Source organism: Bombina bombina, chromosome 5 (assembly GCF_027579735.1).
Source record: "Bombina bombina isolate aBomBom1 chromosome 5, aBomBom1.pri, whole genome shotgun sequence".
Lineage (NCBI taxonomy): Eukaryota > Metazoa > Chordata > Amphibia > Anura > Bombinatoridae > Bombina > Bombina bombina.
In genome coordinates, this window is record NC_069503.1 from 405,423,723 (window position 1) to 405,444,695 (window position 20,973).

General features: G+C 39.3%; 1 protein-coding gene across 1 annotated transcript in view; it reads right to left on the bottom strand.

The window, feature by feature from the left end:
• The window catches only part of NEK10 (NIMA related kinase 10), a 1,556,164-nt gene that overhangs the window by 1,425,045 nt on the left and 110,146 nt on the right, over window positions 1-20,973 (bottom strand). Inside the window, exons 5-6 of the mRNA XM_053715742.1 lie at window positions 4,851-4,892; window positions 3,930-4,008 (exon numbers count right to left, since the gene is read on the bottom strand). Of these exons, the coding sequence (XP_053571717.1) occupies window positions 3,930-4,008; window positions 4,851-4,892 (121 nt within the window). The remainder of the gene's footprint in view (window positions 1-3,929; window positions 4,009-4,850; window positions 4,893-20,973) is intronic.

Here is a 20,973-nt window from a genome sequence, read left to right on the forward strand (position 1 = left end):
CCCTAGACCTTCCTCCTCTCTTTCCTCAAATCCTCTTTTTCTTCCATTCCCCCCTTTTCTCTCTGATCCTAGTAGATCTCTTAAGGTGCCCTCTTTGAGAGGGCTGTTGGCTAAAAAAGAGTGTTCTTCAGTAGTGAGATCTCTTGTGTTAGTCTCCAAAGGTAAGAATCTATTTTGTGTGTCAATATGCAACTTATTATTTTCTCTCTCTGTATACCTGTTATTTGAATATTCATTGTCCTGATCTCTGTTTTATTGATACCCATTGTTATGGTGGTTGTTAGACTAATATCTGTTGTATTGATACCCATTATTGCGGTGATCATGATACCAATGCCCATATTGATTGGGGTAATAATATCTTTGTTGTCTGTCAAATTGTTGGTCACGTCTATAATGAGGTACATGTCTTTCTTCATATCTATTGATGTATGATAAATCCCTATCTCTACCTCTATTATTTAGATAATATCTTCTTGTCTCATGTCTCTCATAATCCCTATATGAGTTCCTATTACTGTTATGTGATTCACCTGTTTGTCGCCATTCATAATGGCCAAACTCACGTCTTGGACCTCTTTGTCTATTTTGCCATGGGGTTTCTTCATATTGTTGTTAAATGTTATATTCTGTTTTTTTCCCATTTTGATGTCTCTCATTTCGATAATTGTAGTTGGTCTTATTTTTAACATTATTGTCTGGCCTGTTGTAGCTCTGATCATTAGTAACATTGTCTTCTCGTGTGTCATGATCATTATTGTCCATATTTTCATTATTCCCCTCTATTATATATTTTCATCTCTCTCTGTACTGAACCAACATTTAAAAATAATAAATTTCACACATGATGTTTCTGTTCTATATGTAAATACATCTTCTGTCTCTATGCTGATATTAATCCTTAGAGGTATATGTTGGTGACATCAATATTTTTAGTAACATTTTCTCTGCAGTTTGAGGCATGCTGCTTTTACCACTCTATCTCTTGTCGACTATCACCAAATAAGGTTTTTAGCTACCATATATAATAGGTATAGACTATTGAAAATTCGATTTTTTAGAATTCTTTAGAGAAAACCTTTAGACAAAGAGTTCTTTGGGTAATTTTTTGGAGGTTTATGCAAATGTTTTTCTGAAATAGTTTTTTCATATGCTTTTTCATATACTCATATAACTTATAATTTGTATATTATGTATATTCTATTTAATGCTGTACCAACTTGAATAATAACCAAGATTAAATACCACCTTTTGGATCATATGTGGACTCCACATAAACAAATAAGCAAATAAATGCATATATTAAAAATCTTCTATACTCTTGGAGCAATTATGAAGAAAAAAAGTTCAAGTCCAATGACTCCCATTACCTCCTTAAAAAGATACAGAGTAATACCTACCTTAATGCTATCCCTTTTGAAATGAACCAATGAGAGGGCAAGCACAGGTATATTAGAGTGACCACTAAAAGCTGGTAAAATTATCTTGAGAAAGCCCCATTCACGGGTGAAACGAACTGAAGCTTACCAGCTTGTTACTTACTTATCTATCCTGTTAATACAGTGTGCAACAGTACCAACAGTACCTTCTGGAGAGTTTGGCCAAACTCGTTATTTCATCAATCAAGTGCAGGTTTTCATCTATTGCCCAGAGGAGGTTGACTGCAGACAACGTTCATCCATTACGTAACAGTGAGTACCAGCTTTTTTCAAACTGCAATCTGTGACTTTAGGAGTATATTGCATATAACTTTCACAATAGCTGCCCTGTCATAGTAATCCCTGTCCTGCATCTAAGAGCAAGAAGGTATATGCTGGGATCTCCACTCCGTATTTACATATAAGTGAATGTGCATAATACACCAACTAGCCCACACTATTACGTTTTAGTGCTGATGGAGGTTACCACACGCCAACAATTTTGTAAAAGACTGTGTTGTTTCAACTGTTGTTTACAGCATATAACGCTGTTGGACGCTATGACATTGTTGGAGGCTATTACAAGAAAACATTTACAACGCTGTGCACATGGTACACCCAAAAACAAAAAAAAATTATGTTGGTAATTTTTCTTGGTGTTTTCTGGGAGACATCCCTAATACGTTTTTATTGAACTTTTATCCAATATATCTAATTTTGATATTTTATTGTGTTCTAAGCTCTCTATTGTATATTGAAAACTTTATTTGTGTGATATGGTAAAGTAAATCGTAACCAAGGAGTTACATAGACAGTACAGTACCCATAAGTTTATGGTACCATCGCTACTAGGTCATAGGATATCAGTTTTATTTTTAACCCATGCATGTGCATGGCATATTTAATAAATATTATGCAATTGTACAATGTCTAAATATCTTCTTTTTTGATCCTATTCTTATCACAAAATAGTTTATCATCTGCCATTTTTGAGGAATTGTTTCTTATGCAGATATTAGACACCCTGTAGCTATTCAGCACACTTTGTATACACTTTAATCATTGGTTAAGAAATAATATTTAGATGTATCGATTTAATTTAAGTTATTCACTTCATTGGATTTATTATTACATTCAATATTTTATTTTTCTAATTTTCACTTATGTAACAACACTCTGCTTGTATATTTTCTGATTGGTTATCCTCGTGGAGGGTTTCCCCAGGAGAGGCTATGAGTGCATAGTCTAGCGCAACACTTATTTTTTTTATCCCGATGTCTTGGGGTCACACTTGACTCAGACCTTTCTTTCACTCCTCACATTCAGTCCTTGTCTAAATCCTCCTGCTTCCACCTTAAAAACATCTCTAAAATTAGACATTTCCTTACACAAGACACAACTAAGATTTTAATCCACTCTCTCATCCTTTCCCGCCTCGATTACTGCAACTCTGTCCTCTCTGGTCTCCCCAGTTGCCACCTAGCTCCTTTACAATCCATAATGAATGCCTCTGCCAGGCCAATCTTTCTTACACGTCGCTCTTCATCTGCTGCACCTCTCTGCTAATCCTTTCACTGGCTTCCTCTTGCTTCCAGGATTAAACACAAAATTCTCACTCTGACACACAAAGCCTTCAACTGCACTGCTCGCCACTATATCTCAGACCTTGTCTCCAGATACTCTCCCTCCCGTCCCCTTCGCTCTGCTCATGAACTCCTACTCTCTTCCTCTCTTATTACCTCCTCACACTCCCGCTTACAGGACTTCTCCAGACTGGCTCCCATTTTGTGGAACTTTCTGCCTCGCTCCACAAGACTCTTCCCTAGTTTTGAAAACTTCAAGCACTCCCTAAAGACTCTACTGTTCAGGGATGCATACAACCTACACTCATTTTTCTTTATATCGTTTCCTCTCCTCCATTGCTATCCCTTTGAACCCCCTTTGCATGTAAGCCTAAGAGCCATGCTGTTTGTAGATCATCTTCTTTAGAGCGGACTACAACAGTGCGACTCTTGGCAGGGCCCTCTACCCATCTGATCCCTATAAATGTTGCCTTGTATTCCGCCTATGTTTATAGCGCTGTGGAATCTGTTGGCGCTCTACAAATAACCGATAATAATAATAATAATAATACATAGTTAAACACCTTATTAAATATGAATATTCCATTCAATACGTCCCCCAATTCACTGCACACTAGGTCTAAACCCAACCAGAGTCAGTTGTTTTAGAGAATAAAGTTCATAAGGTTAAAAATTCACATGAGAACATGCAGATGGGCATCATATTAGAATACTTTCTCTTTAAAAACACTATTATCCAGAATATGCTCTTCCTATGTGCTTCCCCTGTCAAGTGCTATCTGGGCCGTACTCCCACCTGGTCCAATCATAGAGCCAGCCCTGGTGCACACTGTACAAACAAAAAATTGTGTCTCTATAATAAAATGAGTTAATGTTGTAATAATATCAGAAAATAAAACAAATGCATTTGAAAAGAAAGTATTCTTACTTGTCATATTGATCAATTTGTCCACATTTAAATGTTCTTCTCCATATAAAATGTATGTATCACAGGTAGTCTCCATATACTGAAAAAAATACAAAAATGATTTAGTAGAATCAGGGAAAACATTAGAAATCAAAAAATGTCTTGTTACCACTCATATTACTGAATAACAATTATAATTTAATTAGTTATTTGATTATGGATTTATTTCCAAACCATAACTACAGTTATACAAACAAACATTGTTATATGTTTACTAAAACATCAAAATAAAATGAGATTTCAAATATAATTGCCTCAAGAGTCTATTTTACAAGACATCACTATGTGATTCAGCTCTAATGCTGTGAGGGCCGTTTCCATTTCAGCGGGTGGATTAAATAAACCTAAGCCATTTATGTTTCACAATTTCACAGAGAAATTCCTTTACACTAAATCCACTTCCCTCTATCTCTATTAGAACTGAAGTGAACCAATAGGTATGAAATTATCAAATCTAGTTATAGACATATAAATATACATATATATTTTCCAGCATTTATCAGTACCCAGAATAATAAGATTATTATTAACATGAAAATTATATCTAGCTTTTCCCATACTCTTTCCTACTGAATAATGAATGTTAACATACAGTTATTTTATGAAATCAGTTACAAATTCAGTTGTCTAGTTTAGTTTCTATATGATAATGAAAACTATGTAAGAATTTAATAACATAATATGTCCGGTAGTGAAACTGTATGCAAACTGTGCATATTATATCATTTTTTTAATGCTATTACAAATTGTTTATAAATCTGATTATGAAAATTACCTCATGGTATGTAATATCAACAGACCTTCTAAATAAACATATGTATAGCAAGACAGTAGCAAGAATCCTGTTCAATAACCCGCCTAGACATGTACACATTAATTTACCTGTGCAAGAGTTTCAACGCCATCTATCTGATGTAGCACCACCTAAATTCATTAAACATAAACATTAAAACAATAAATATTAAAAATAATAAATTTATGAATTTAATATTATGATTTTAGCCATTACCAGAACAAAATTATTCATTTCTACATGAACATACTGATTTTGCTGTGCTAGATCATATTGCATGCGTAACCTAAAAAACATAATTTATGTAAGAACTTACCTGATAAATTCATTTCTTTCATATTAGCAAGAGTCCATGAGCTAGTGACGTATGGGATATACATTCCTACCAGGAGGGGCAAAGTTTCCCAAACCTCAAAATGCCTATAAATACACCCCTCACCACACCCACAATTCAGTTTAACGAATAGCCAAGAAGTGGGGTGATAAAAAAGTGCGAAAGCATATAAAATAAGGAATTGGAATAATTGTGCTTTATACAAAAATCATAACCACCACAAAAAAGGGCGGGCCTCATGGACTCTTGCTAATATGAAAGAAATGAATTTATCAGGTAAGTTCTTACATAAATTATGTTTTCTTTCATGTAGTCCATGAGCTAGTGACGTATGGGATAATGATTACCCAAGATGTGGATCTTTCCACGCAAGAGTCACTAGAGAGGGAGGGATAAAATAAAGACAGCCAATTCCTGCTGAAAATAATCCACACCCAAAATAAAGTTTTAATGAAAAACATAAGCAGAAGATTCAAACTGAAACCGCTGCCTGAAGTACTTTTCTACCAAAAACTGCTTCAGAAGAAGAAAATACATCAAAATGGTAGAATTTAGTAAAAGTATGCAAAGAGGACCAAGTTGCTGCTTTGCAAATCTGATCAACCGAAGCTTCATTCCTAAACGCCCAGGAAGTAGAAACTGACCTAGTAGAATGAGCTGTAATCCTTTGAGGCGGAGTTTTACCCGACTCAACATAAGCAAGATGAATTAAAGATTTCAACCAAGATGCTAAAGAAATGGCAGAAGCTTTCTGGCCCTTTCTAGAACCGGAAAAGATAACAAATAAACTAGAAGTCTTTCGGAAAGACTTAGTAGCTTCAACATAATATTTCAAGGCTCTAACAACATCCAAAGAATGCAACGATTTCTCCTTAGAATTCTTAGGATTAGGACATAATGAAGGAACCACAATTTCTCTACGAATGTTGTTGGAATTCACAACTTTAGGTAAAAATTCAAAAGAAGTTCGCAACACTGCCTTATCCTGATGAAAAATCAGAAAAGGAGACTCACAAGAAAGAGCAGATAATTCAGAAACTCTTCTGGCAGAAGAGATTGCCAAAAGGAACAAAACTTTCCAAGAAAGTAATTTAATGTCCAATGAATGCATAGGTTCAAACGGGGGAGCTTGAAGAGCCCCCAGAACCAAATTCAAACTCCAAGGAGGAGAAATTGACTTAATGACAGGTTTTATACAACCAAAGCTTGTACAAAACAATGAATATCAGGAAGATTAGCAATCTTTCTGTGAAAAAGAACAGAAAGAGCAGAGATTTGTCCTTTCAAAGAACTTGCGGATAAACCTTTATCTAAACCATCCTGAAGAAACTGTAAAATTCTCGGAATTCTAAAAGAATGCCAAGAAAAATGATGAGAAAGACACCAAGAAATATAAGTCTTCCAGACTCTATAATATATCTCTCTGGATACAGATTTACGAGCCTGTAACATAGTGTTAATCACTATGTTAATCATAGTGTTAATCACAGAGTCAGAGAAACCTCTTTGACCAAGAATCAAGCGTTCAATCTCCATACCTTTAAATTTAAGGATTTGAGATCCTGATGGAAAAAAGGACCTTGCGACAGAAGGTCTGGTCGTAGCGGAAGAGTCCACGGATGGCAAGAGGCCATCCGGACAAGATCCGCATACCAAAACCTGTGAGGCCATGCCGGAGCTACCAGCAGAACAAACGAGCATTCCTTCAGAATCTTGGAGATTACTCTTGGAAGAAGAACTAGAGGCGGAAAGATATAAGCAGGATGATACTTCCGAGGAAGTGATAATGCATCCACTGCTTCCGCCTGAGGATCCCGGGATCTGGACAGATACCTGGGAAGTTTCTTGTTTAGATGAGACGCCATCAGATCTATTTCTGGAAGCTCCCACATTCGAACAATCTGAAGAAATACCTCTGGGTGAAGAGACCATTCGCCCGGATGCAACGTTTGGCGACTGAGATTATCCGCTTCCCAATTGTCTATACCTGGGATATGAACCGCAGAGATTAGACAGGAGCTGGATTCCGCCCAAACCAGAATTCGAGATACTTCTTTCATAGCCAGAGGACTGTGAGTCCCTCCTTGATGATTGATGTATGCCACAGTTGTGACATTGTCTGTCTGAAAACAAATGAACGATTCTCTCTTCAGAAGAGGCCAAGACTGAAGAGCTCTGAAAATTGCACGGAGTTCCAAAATATTGATCGGTAATCTTACCTCCTGAGATTCCCAAACTCCTTGTGCCGTCAGAGATCCCCACACAGCTCCCCAACCTGTGAGACTTGCATCTGTTGAAATTACAGTCCAGGTCGGAAGCACAAAAGAAGCCCCCTGAATTAAACGATGGTGATCTGTCCACCACGTTAGAGAGTGTCGTACAATCGGTTTTAACAATATTAATTGAGATATCTTTGTGTAATCCTTGCACCATTGATTCAGCATACAGAGCTGAAGAGGTCGCATGTGAAAACGAGCAAAGGGGATCGCGTCCGATGCAGCAGTCATAAGACCTAGAATTTCCATGCATAAGGCTACCGAAGGGAATGATTGTGACTGAAGGTTTCGACAAGCTGAAATCAATTTTAGACATCTCTTGTCTGTTAAAGACAGAGTCATGGACACTGAATCTATCTGGAAACCCAGAAAGGTTACCCTTGTCTGAGGAATCAATGAACTTTTTGGTGAATTGATCCTCCAACCATGATCTTGAAGAAACAACACAAGTCGATTCGTATGAGATTCTGCTAAATGTAAAAACTGAGCAAGTACCAAGATATCGTCCAAATAAGGAAATACCACAATACCCTGTTCTCTGATTACAGACAGAAGGGCACCGAGAACCTTTGTAAAAATTCTTGGAGCTGTAGCTAGGCCAAACGGCAGAGCCACAAACTGGTAATGCTTGTCCAGAAAAGAGAATCTCAGGAACTGATAATGATCTGGATGAATCGGAATATGCAGATATGCATCCTGTAAATCTATTGTGGACATATAATGCCCTTGCTGAACAAAAGGCAAGATAGTCCTTACAGTTACCATTTTGAACGTTGGTATCCTTACATAACGATTCAATATTTTTAGATCCAGAACTGGTCTGAAGGAATTCTCCTTCTTTGGTACAATGAAGAGATTTGAATAAAACCCCATCCCCTGTTCCAGAACTGGAACTGGCATAATTACTCCAGCCAACTCTAGATCTGAAACACAATTCAGAAATGCTTGAGCTTTCACTGGATTTACTGGGACACGGGAAAGAAAAAATCTCTTTGCAGGAGGTCTCATCTTGAAACCAATTCTGTACCCTTCTGAAACAATGTTCTGAATCCAAAGATTGTGAACAGAATTGATCCAAATTTCTTTGAAAAAACGTAACCTGCCCCCTACCAGCTGAGCTGGAATGAGGGCCGCACCTTCATGTGGACTTAGAAGCAGGCTTTGCCTTTCTAGAAGGCTTGGATTTATTCCAGACTGGAGATGGTTTCCAAACTGAAACTGCTCCTGAGGATGAAGGATCAGGCTTTTGTTCTTTGTTGAAACGAAAGGAACGAAAACGATTATTAGCCCTGTTTTTACCCTTAGATTTTTTATCCTGTGGTAAAAAAGTTCCTTTCCCACCAGTAACAGTTGAGATAATAGAATCCAACTGAGAACCAAATAATTTGTTACCCTGGAAATGGAAAGTAGAGTTGATTTAGAAGCCATATCAGCATTCCAAGTTTTAAGCCATAAAGCTCTTCTAGCTAAAATAGCTAGAGACATAAACCTGACATCAACTCTGATAATATCAAAAATGGCATCACAGATAAAATTATTAGCATGCTGAAGAAGAATAATAATATTATGAGAATCATGATCTGTTACTTGTTGCGCTAAAGTCTCCAACCAAAAAGTTGAAGCTGCAGCAACATCAGCCAATGATATAGCAGGTCTAAGAAGATTACCTGAACACAGATAAGCTTTTCTTAGAAAGGATTCAATTTTCCTATCTAAAGGATCCTTAAACGAAGTACCATCTGACATAGGTATAGTAGTACGTTTAGCAAGGGTAGAAATAGCCCCATCAACTTTAGGGATTTTGTCCCAAAATTCAAATCTGTCAGACGGCACAGGATATAATTGCTTAAAACGTTTAGAAGGAGTAAATGAATTACCCAATTTATCCCATTCTCTGGAAATTACTTCAGAAATAGCATTAGGAACAGGAAAAACTTCTGGAATAACCACAGGAGATTTAAATACCTTATCTTAACGTTTAGAATTAGTATCAAGAGGACCAGAATCCTCTATTTCTAAAGCAATTAGTACTTCTTTAAGTAAAGAACGAATAAATTCCATTTTAAATAAATATGAAGATTTATCAGCATCAATCTCTGAGACAGAATCCTCTGAACCAGAAGAGTCATCAGAATCAGAATGATGATGTTCATTTAAAAATTCATCTGTAGAGAGAGAAGTTTTAAAAGATTTTTTACGTTTACTAGAAGGAGAAATAACAGACATAGCCTTCTTGATGGATTCAGAAACAAAATCTCTTATGTTATCAGGAACATTCTGCACCTTAGATGTTGAAGGAACTGCAACAGGCAATGGTACATTACTAAAGGAAATATTATCTGCTTTAACAAGTTTGTCATGACAATTAATACAAACAACAGCCGGAGGAATAGCTACCAAAAGTTTACAGCAGATACACTTAGCTTTGGTAGTTCCAGCACTAGACAGCGATTTTCCTGAAGTATCTTCTGACTCAGATGCAACGTGAGACATCTTGCAATATGTAAGAGAAAAAACAACATATAAAGCAAAATTGATCAAATTCCTTAAATGACAGTTTCAGGAATGGGAAAAAATGCCAATAAACAAGCTTCTAGTAACCAGAAGCAAAGAAAAAATGAGACTGAAATAATGTGGAGACAAAAGCGACGCCCATATTTTTTGGCGCCAAATAAGACGCCCACATTATTTGGTGCCTAAATGCTTTTTGGCGCCAAAAATGACGCCACATCCGTAACGCCGACATTTTTGGCGCAAAAGGACGTCAAAAAATGACGCAACTTCCGGCGACACGTATGACGCCGGAAACAGAAAAGATTTTTTGCGCCAAAAAAGTCCGCGCCAAGAATGACGCAATAAAATGAAGCATTTTCAGCCACCGCAAGCCTAACAGCCCACAGGGAAAAAAGAGTCAAATTTTAAGGTAAGAAAAAAAGATTGATTCAAATGCATTATCCCAAATATGAAACTGACTGTCTGAAAAATAAGGAATGTTGAACATCCTGAGTCAAGGCAAATAAATGTTTGAATACATATATTTAGAACTTTATAAATAAAGTGCCCAACCATAGCTTAGAGTGTCACAGAAAATAAGATTTACTTACCCCAGGACACTCATCTACATGTTTGTAGAAAGCCAAACCAGTACTGAAACGAAAATCAGCAGAGGTAATGGTATATAAATAAGAGTATATCTGAAAAGGGAGGTAAGAGATGAATCTCTACGACCGATAACAGAGAACCTATGAAATAGACCCCGTAGAAGGAGATCACTGCATTCAAATAGGCAATACTCTCCTCACATCCCTCTGACATTCACTGCACGCTGAGAGGAAAACCGGGCTCCAACTTGCTGCGGAGCGCATATCAACGTAGAATCTAGCACAAACTTACTTCACCACCTCCATAGGAGGCAAAGTTTGTAAAACTGAATTGTGGGTGTGGTGAGGGGTGTATTTATAGGCATTTTGAGGTTTGCGAAACTTTGCCCCTCCTGGTAGGAATGTATATCCCATACGTCACTAGCTCATGGACTCTTGCTAATTACATGAAAGAAATGGTAGCAACAACAACAACAAAAAATCTATGTATTTATTTAATGTATTTGTACTTATTACTAGTTGTTAAATACATAACTGGGATCTATCCCATAATGTGATTCAGTGATAAAGTATGTCCATTGAGTTAAAATAGTGTGCTTATGGACAGGGCCGGCTCAATAAACTGTGCTGCCTGGGTCAGAGAATTACATTAGGCCCCACCCTCCCCAGTAGTAACATTACTAATTAGCATATCAATCTACTAGCCTGGTCACTGACCTTACTAAGCCTGCCTGCCTACCTACCTGCATGCAACCAACGCTTATGCACAATTGGACAATAAGTGGGAAGGTAGTTAAGGGAGAAATACACTTGTCCCACATTGAATGTCGACTCTGTCTTTGTGCATGATGATGCTATGCTCTTGGGAGGCTGCAACTTCCCCCCCATGGAGACAGAGGACAGAAGTGGTCTGGGTCTGACAGTTACTGACTGAAGTTTTGTCACTTGGTCCAATGGTTGAGCTGGCCCTGCTTATGGATTGCATAAACCTTTATTGCTTTATACACTGGACACTGTGTGACATATTAGGTATAATGAAATAAAAAAAAACACCACAAAAGACAATGAGATAATTAATTAAGAAGAAAGACAGTTAAATGTCCATAATGTTGTAAGATAAAAATAAAATCCCGGAGCTAGTTTGAGTTATACAATGTACAGTAAAGATAGTAAAGAGAAAAAACAGAATTTATGCTTACCTGATAAATTACTTTCTCCAACGGTGTGTCCGGTCCACGGCGTCATCCATTACTTGCGGGAATATTCTCTTCCCCAACAGGAAATGGCAAAGAGCACAGCAAAAGCTGTCCATATAGCCCCTCCTCAGGCTCCGCCCCCCAGTCATTCGACCGACGGATAGGAGAAAAAAAGGAGAAACTATAGGGTGCCGTGGTGACTGTAGTGTATAGAGAAAGAAATTTTTCAAACCTGATTAAAAAAACCAGGGCGGGCCGTGGACCGGACACACCATTGGAGAAAGTAATTTATCAGGTAAGCATAAATTCTGTTTTCTCCAACATTGGTGTGTCCGGTCCACAGCATCATCCATTACTTGTGGGAACCAATACCAAAGCTTTAGGACACGGATGAAGGGAGGGAGCAAATCAGGTTACCTAAACGGAAGGCACCACGGCTTGCAAAACCTTTCTCCCAAAAACAGCCTCCGAAGAAGCAAAAGTATCAAATTTGTAAAATTTGGCAAAAGTGTGCAGAGAAGACCAAGTCGCTGCCTTACATATCTGATCAACAGAAGCCTCGTTCTTGAAGGCCCATGTGGAAGCCACAGCTCTAGTGGAGTGAGTTGTGACTTGTTCAGGAGGCTGCCGTCCGGCAGTCTCATAAGCCAATCGGATAATGCTTTTCAGCCAGAAAGAGAGGTAACCGTAGCTTTTTGACCTCTCCTCTTACCAGAGTAAACGACAAACAAAGATGAGGTTTGTCTAAAATCCTTAGTTGCTTCTAAATAGAACTTTAAATGCACGAACTACATCTAAATTGTGTAACAAACGTTCCTTCTTTGAAACTGGATTCGGACACAGAGAAGGAACAACTATTTCCTGGTTAATATTCCTGTTGGAAACAACCTTCGGAAGAAAACCAGGCTTAGTACGCAAAACGACCTTATCTGAATGGAACACCAGATAGGGTGGATTACACTGCAAAGCAGATAATTCAGAAACTATTCTTGCAGAAGAAATAGCAACCAAAAACAGAACTTTCCAAGATAGTAATTTGATATCTATGGAATGTAAGGGTTCAAACGGAACCCCTTGAAGAACTGAAAGAACTAAATTTAGACTCCAAGGAGGAGTCAAGGGTCTGTAAACAGGCTTGATTCTGACCAAAGCCTGTACAAAAGCTTGTACATCTGGCACAGCTGCCAGTCGTTTGTGTAACAAGACAGATAAAGCAGAAATCTGTCCTTTTAGAGAACTCACTGACAATCCCTTATCCAAACCTTCTTGGAGAAAGGAGAGGATCTTAGGAATTTTAATCTTACTCCAGGAGAATCCCTTGGATTCACACCAACAGATATATTTTTTCCATATTTTATGGTAAATCTTTCTAGTCACAGGTTTTCTGGCTTTGACCAGAGTATCTATCACTGAATCTGAAAACCCACGCATGGATAAAATCAAACGTTCAATTTCCAAGCAGTCAGCTGCAGAGAAACTAGATTTGGATGTTCGAATGGACCTTGTACTAGAAGATCCTGTCTCAAAGGTAGCTTCCATGGTGGAGCCGATGACATATTCACCAGGTTTGCATACCAAGACCTGCGCGGCCACGCAGGAGCTATCAGAATCACCGAGGCCTTCTCCTGTTTGATCCTGGCTACAAGCCTGGGAAGGAGAGGGAACGGTGGAAACGCATAAGCTAGGTTGAACGACCAAGGCGCCACTAATGCATCCACTAGAGTCGCCTTGGGATCCCTGGATCTGGACCCGTAGCAAGGAACCTTGAAGTTCTGACGAGACGCCATCAGATCCATGTCTGGAATGCCCCATAATTGAGTCAACTGGGCAAAAACCTCCGGGTGGAGTTCCCACTCCCCCGGATGGAAAGTCTGACGACTCAGATAATCCGCCTCCCAGTTGTCTACTCCTGGGATGTGAATTGCAGATAGGTGGCAGGAGTGATCCTCCTCCCATTTGATGATTTTGGATACCTCTCTCATCGCCAAGGAACTCCTTGTTTCCCCCTGATGGTTGATGTAAGCTACAGTCGTCATGTTGTCTGACTGGAATCTTATGAATCCGGCCTTCGCTAGTTGAGGCCAAGCCCGGAGAGCATTGAATATCGCTCTCAGTTCCAGGATGTTTCTGGGGAGAAGAGACTCTTCCCGAGACCATAAACCCTGAGCATTCAGGGAATCCCAGACCGCGCCCCAGCCTAATAGACTGGCGTCGGTCGTGACAATGACCCACTCTGGTCTGCGGAAACTCTTTCCCTGAGACAGGTGATCCTGGGACAACCACCAACGGAGTGAGTCTCTGGTCATCTGGTCTACTTGAATCTTTGGAGACAAGTCTGCATAGTCCCCATTCCACTGATTGAGCATGCACAGTTGTAATGGTCTTAGATGAATTTGAGCAAAAGGAACTATGTCCATTGCTGCACCCATCAACCCTACTACTTCCATGCACTGAGCTATGGAAGGCTGCAGAATAGAGTGAAGAACTTGACAAGCGTTTAGAAGCTTTGACTTTCTGACTTCTGTCAGGAAGATCTTCATTTCTAAAGAATCTATTATTGTTCCCAAAAAGGGAACTCTTGTCGACGGAGACAGGGAACTCTTTTCTACGTTCACCTTCCACCCGTGAGATCTGAGAAAGGCTAGAACAATGTCTGTATGAGCCTTTGCCTTTGAAAGAGACGACGCTTGAATTAGAATGTCATCCAGATAAAGTGCCACTGCAATGCCCCTTGGTCTTAGAACCGCCAGAAGGGACCCAAGCACTTTTGTGAAAATTTTGGGAGCAGTGGCTAGTCCGAATGGGAGAGCCACGAACTGATGTTTGTCCAGAAAGGCGAACCTTAGGAACTGATGATGATCTTTGTGGATAGGAATATGTAGATACGCATCCTTTAAATCCACGGTAGTCATATATTGACCCTCCTGGATTGTAGGTAAAATTGTTCGAATGGTTTCCATTTTGAACGATGGAACTTTGAGAAATTTGTTTAGAATTTTTAAATCCAGAATTGGTCTGAAAGTTCCTTCTTTTTTGGGAACTACAAACAGATTTGAGTAAAACCCCTGACCTTGTTCCACAACTGGAACTGGGTGTATCACTCCCATCTTTAACAGGTCTTCTACACAATGTAAGAATGCCTGTCTCTTTATTTGGTTTAAAGATAAGTGAGACATGTGGAACCTTCCCCTTGGGGGTAGTTCCTTGAATTCTAGAAGATAACCCTGAGAGACTATTTCTAGTGCCCAGGGATCCTGAACATCTCTTTCCCAAGCCTGAGCAAAGAGAGAGAGTCTGCCCCCTACTAGATCCGGTCCCGGATCGGGGGCTACCCCTTCATGCTGTCTTGGTAGCAGCAGCAGCAGGCTTCTTGGCCTGTTTACCCTTGTTCCAGCCTTGCATTGGTTTCCAAGCTGGTTTAGTCTGGGAAGCGTTACCCTCTTGTCTAGAGGCTGCAGAGTTGGAAGCCGGTCCGTTCCTGAAATTGCGAAAGGAACGGAAATTGGACTTATTCTTAGCCTTGAAAGGCCTATCTTGTGGAAGGGCATGGCCCTTTCCCCCAGTGATGTCTGAAATAATTTCTTTCAATTCTGGCCCAAAAAGGGTCTTACCTTTGAAAGGGATATTAAGCAATTTTGTCTTGGAAGATACATCCGCCGACTAAGACTTTAGCCAGAGCGCTCTGCGCGCCACAATTGCAAACCCTGAATTTTTCGACGCTAATCTCGCTAACTGCAAAGTGGCATCTAAAATAAAGGAATTAGCTAACTTAAGTGCGTGAATTCTGTCCATGACCTCCTCATATGGAGTCTCCTTACTGAGCGACTTTTCCAGTTCCTCGAACCAGAAACACGCCGCTGTAGTGACAGGAATAATGCACGAAATTGGTTGAAGGAGGTAACCTTGCTGTACAAAAATCTTTTTAAGCAAACCCTCCAATTTTTTATCCATAGGATCTTTGAAAGCACAATTGTCCTCAATGGGAATAGTCGTGCGTTTGGCTAGTGTAGAAACCGCCCCCTCGACCTTAGGGACTGTTTGCCATGTGTCCTTCCTGGGGTCGACCATGGGGAACAATTTCTTAAATATAGGAGGAGGGACAAAAGGTATGCCTGGCTTCTCCCACTCCTTATTCACTATGTCCGCCACCCTTTTAGGTATCGGAAAGGCATCAGGGTGCACCGGGACCTCTAGTCCATCTTGCACAATTTTTCTGGGATGACCAAATTGTCACAATCATCCAGAGTAGATAGCACCTCCTTAAGTAATGCGCGGAGGTGCTCTAATTTAAATTTAAATGTCACAACATCAGGTTCTGCCTGCTGAGAAATTCTTCCTGTATCAGAAATTTCTCCATCTGACAAACCCTCCCTCACTGCCACTTCAGACTGGTGTGAGGGTATGACAGATAAATTATCATCAGCGCCCTCCTGCTCTACATTGTTTAAAACTGAGCAATCACGCTTTCTCTGAAATGCTGGCATTTTGGATAAAATATTAGCTATGGAGTTATCCATTACTGCCGTCAATTGTTGCATAGTAACAAGCATTGGCGCGCTAGAAGTACTAGGGGTCGCCTGCGCGGGCATAACTGGTATAGACTCAGAAGGAGAGGATGCAGAACTATCCCTTCATTTGAGGAATCATCCTGGGCAACCTTACTAAATGTGACAGTACTGTCCTTACTTGGTTTGGACCCCATGGCACAATTATCACATACATTTGAAGGGGGAACCACCTTGGCCTCCATACATACAGAACATGATCTAGTTTTTAAACAAAACCGTTACTGTCTCTTTAAATGTTAAACAGAGCACACTTTATTACTGAATATGTGAAAAACTATGAAGGAATTATCCAATCTTTACCAAATTTTCACCACAGTGTCTTAATGCATTCAAAGTATTGCACCCCAATTTTCAAGCTTTTAACCCTTAAAATGTGGAAAACGGAGCCGTTTGCAATTTTAACCCCACTACAGTCCCAGCCACAGCGTTTGTTGCAACTTCACCTATCCCAGGGGGGTATACGATACCAATTCAAGCCTTCCAGGAACATTTTCAGTGGATACCAGATCCTCTCACATGCAGCTGCATGCACTGCACTCAAAAGAAACTGCGCAATAATGGCATGAAAATGAGGCTCTGCCTACTACAGTGAAAGGCCCTTCCTGACTGGGAAGGTGTCTTAACTAGTGCCTGGCGTTAAAAACGTTCCCTAAATAATAAAAAGTGTGAAATCCACTTCAAACTGTAAATAATACTTAAATAATCAATTGATTTAGCCCTTAAGAGTGTCCACCAGTTAATAGCCCATAATAAGCCCTTTATTCTTTTTGAGTCTAAGAAAATGGCTTACCGATCCCCATGAGGGAAAATGACAGCCTTCCAGCATTACACAGTCTTGTTAGAAAAATGGCTAGTCATACCTTGAGCAGAAAAGTCTGCAAACTGTTCCTCCCAACTGAAGTTCTCTGGGCTCAACAGTCCTGCGTGGGAACAGCAATTGATTTTAGTTACTGCTGCTAAAATCATACTCCTCTTTTAAACAGAACTCTTTATCTCTTTCAGAGTAAATAGCACAACCAGTACTATTTCAAAATAACAAACTTTTGATAGAAGAATAAAAACTTACAACTAAACACCACATACTCTTCACCATCTCCGTGGAGATGCTACTTGTTCAGAGCGGCAAAGAGAATGACTGGGGGGCGGAGCCTGAGGAGGGGCTATATGGACAGCTTTTGCTGTGCTCTTTGTCATTTCCTGTTGGGGAAGAGAATATTCCCACGAGTAATGGATGACGCCGTGGACCGGACACACCAATGTTGGAGAAAAAAGAGGAGTTGTCGATTAAATAAACATTTATAGTAAAGTAGAGTTTAAGTTAATAAAATGCACATTAAAAGTCTTAAATGGACTTAGCAGAGGTATATAATTTGTTTTTTAGATTGTTTATGATTTTAGCAGGTCAGAGTTAAATTGTACATTTATTTTGTTCCTTTTGGAGAGAAGCTACAGGCATTGCCCTCAATATTCTAGGTAGGCCAGACACGTGGTGTCATTTGGTGTAGGCCTCAGGCCCAAACTGACCAAAGGGCATACAGGGCAAATGCACGGTGGGGCTTGGCTCTTATGTGGGAATTGTTTCTATATACTACCCTCACTTAATATGGGTAACAATAGGAAAGCTGTAACAATCTGCCTATTTTGTAAAACAGAAAGTACATTTTCTATTAACTAACTGTTAAGCAGAGGTGCTGCAGAATGAGAGAGCTTGTGTTTTATGGCTTCCTGACTGACAGAGGTCTAACTCATGTGGGCTGCTATACCTTTAAATGTCTAGGCCTATTTTTGGCCCCAGTCCAGTACTTTAATGTATAAAGGACCCAGTGTCTTGCAGGTGTCAGTTTATGATAAAATAGATATAAAATACTTGATTAAAGGAAATATACAAACTAAAACAGAAAATAACATAGCAATACACTGACAGCTAGATTCCGAGTTTTGCATTATGGCCCATAACAATGCTTTTTCTCTAATGCCGCTATTACAAGTCTTTTGAAAAGCAGGATAAGGGAGAAGCGGGACAAGAAGGGGTTAATTAGCACTCATTCCTATGAATTTTGTGAATTGTTGAAACATATTCAACTAATAGTTGAAGTGATAGATAAGCTAAAACTTAATATTTATTAAACCACCATTAAAATGTAATTGATATTACAACTGGGACAGATCCCTATATATCTCTGTTGATCTCCACACACACAGAAACAAATTACCATCTGCAATATACCGAGAAAATGAGCACAGCTTCAGCCACCCCCCTGTATTCCTGGCCAGTAACTGGATACTCTGGCTTCAGGTGACAGGGATGGCTTAAATACTATGTTCTAATCTCTTGCAGAAAAAGCTACTTACTAAGTGGAGTATCAATATAAAAATTTAAAATAAAAAACCATTCACACTAGCATGCTGCACACAAACGCGTTTCGGCCGAGTAGCAGCCTTTCTCAATGTGTATAATAAATTGACAAGACGAGTGTAATGCTGACGGTTCCTTAAATACCCTATGTGTGAATTTCCTGCCCAATCACGTTGCGTATTGTGTACACGCCCATCCTTTGGCGAATCACAAGCGACATTGTGTAAGCAGAGTAAATGATGGAACTAGGTTTGCGATTGGCTGCGAGTAAGTCACTGTTGCCCAATCCACGATCGTTAACTATTCTTTGTTTATGTTTATACGATCGATGTATTCACGTTGGTATTACGCTTTGTCAGCTTGAAATTGCTCATATTTAATATCAAATTCTATGTGCACCTATATCTGACATAAACTAAGCAGGCATACGCATCACAGAAAGATTTTAGCACAATGGTAAATCTAATTACCTATGGACGCTATACTTAAAGCTTTCTGATTGTGCAATGTTGCTAAATTGTAATAGATAGAAGTAATCCAAATGATCGCAATAATAAACTTTCACATCAGGAGAATTTGCTGATATCTGTGAATAACCTATGAGTGGTTAACCGTTTCGTTACTCACTAACATAATATTGATGAGAGTACATTGCTCTCTGTTACAGCAATATAAGAGAGGATTATTCTTCCATTCATAATTAGATGATCAAATAATAAAACTGTGCAATGACTCGCATCTTTGACATTTTTGGTATGCTACTCTACATGAGTCTGATACTTGCAGTCATTTTCCACCTTATTAATAGTGAGTGGATGTATAATCTATTGAAAAGAAGAAACCTTTCTCAATCTAGGTGTATAGTGTCAATACTAATAGTATTTGTGAATTGGGAAACATTTGTATATAGGCTATCCCACTCATGAAAGAATTTTGAGCATGATGATATTTGGCTGTTATATTGACTATAGGAGTATTTACATTTAACCCAAAAAGCCTTAATTATACCATCGTACCTTTCATATGTTATTCCAATTGTAATGTTTTACATCTTATGTTTTCCTAATGTGGAGTCATACATTGTATGCATTATGGATACTTCTAAAAACGACTTCTGGGTGCACGTTAGAGAATGATATTAACTTGACCATTACAAGATGTATCTTTATGTTATTATAGATGAAATTGAAAAAGTGAAACATTACAGGAATGCCCAAAAGTTATTGTTCTCATTCATGCTATTTGGCATTACAGTATTTAAATTAAATATCCATTTTGCTTCTTTCTTTAATAGAATTTGTTCCATGTCCCCACCACGAATGCCCGGGTGTACTGTCTCCAGTCCCCAGCATCTAAATGTACTGGTTTTCCCATTATGGTGATGTAAAAAATGCCTCGCAACGCTTGTAATTTGTTTGCCTTTTTCATCATCTTTTGCAGCATTTCTAATGTTGCTGAGGTGTTCAGTCATTCTTACGCCCATTAGTCTAGTATTCATGCCTACATATAAACAATTGCAGCTGCAAGATAAACAGTAGATTACATTTGGGGTTTTGTAAGAAATATGGTTTCAAATAGTCCACTTTCTATTGAACCTATCCACTATTGTTTTCTTTTTAACCATGTGTGAACAGATCTTGCAGTTGCCACATGCTATTGAGCCCTTATATATAGGGGCTTTTTTGGCATTTCTATCAAAATAACTTACTGTTAATTGGTCACTTAGGCCTAGATTTAGAGTTTTGTCGGTAACGACCCGCGTAGCTAACGCCAGCTTTTTTCTGGCCGCACCATAAAAATAACTCTGGTATTGAGAGTCCACAAAAAGGCTGCGTTAGGCTCCAAAAAAGGAGCGTAGAGCATTTTTAACGCAGCTTCAACTCTCGATACCAGAGTTGCTTACGCAAGCAGCCAGCCTCAAAAACGTGCTCGTGCACGATTCTCCCATAGGAAACAATGGGGCTGTTTGAGCTGAAAAAAAACCTAACACCTGCAAAAAAGCCGCGTTCAGCTCCTAACGCAGCCCCATTGTTTGCTATGGGGAAACACTTCCTACGTCTGCACCTAACACCTTAACATGTACCCCGAGTCTAAACACCCCTAGCCTTACACTTATTAACCCCTAATCTGCCGCGCCCGCCATCGCTGACCCCTGCATATTATTTTTAACCCCTAATCTGCCGCTCCGTAAACCGCCGCTACTTACATTATCCTTATGTACCCCTAATCTGCTGCCCCTAACACCGCCGACCCCTATATTATATTTATTAACCCATAATCTGCCCCCCTCAACGTCACCTCCACCTGCCTACACTTATTAACCCCTAATCTGCCGAGCGGACCTGAGCGCTACTATAATAAAGTTATTAACCCCTAATCCG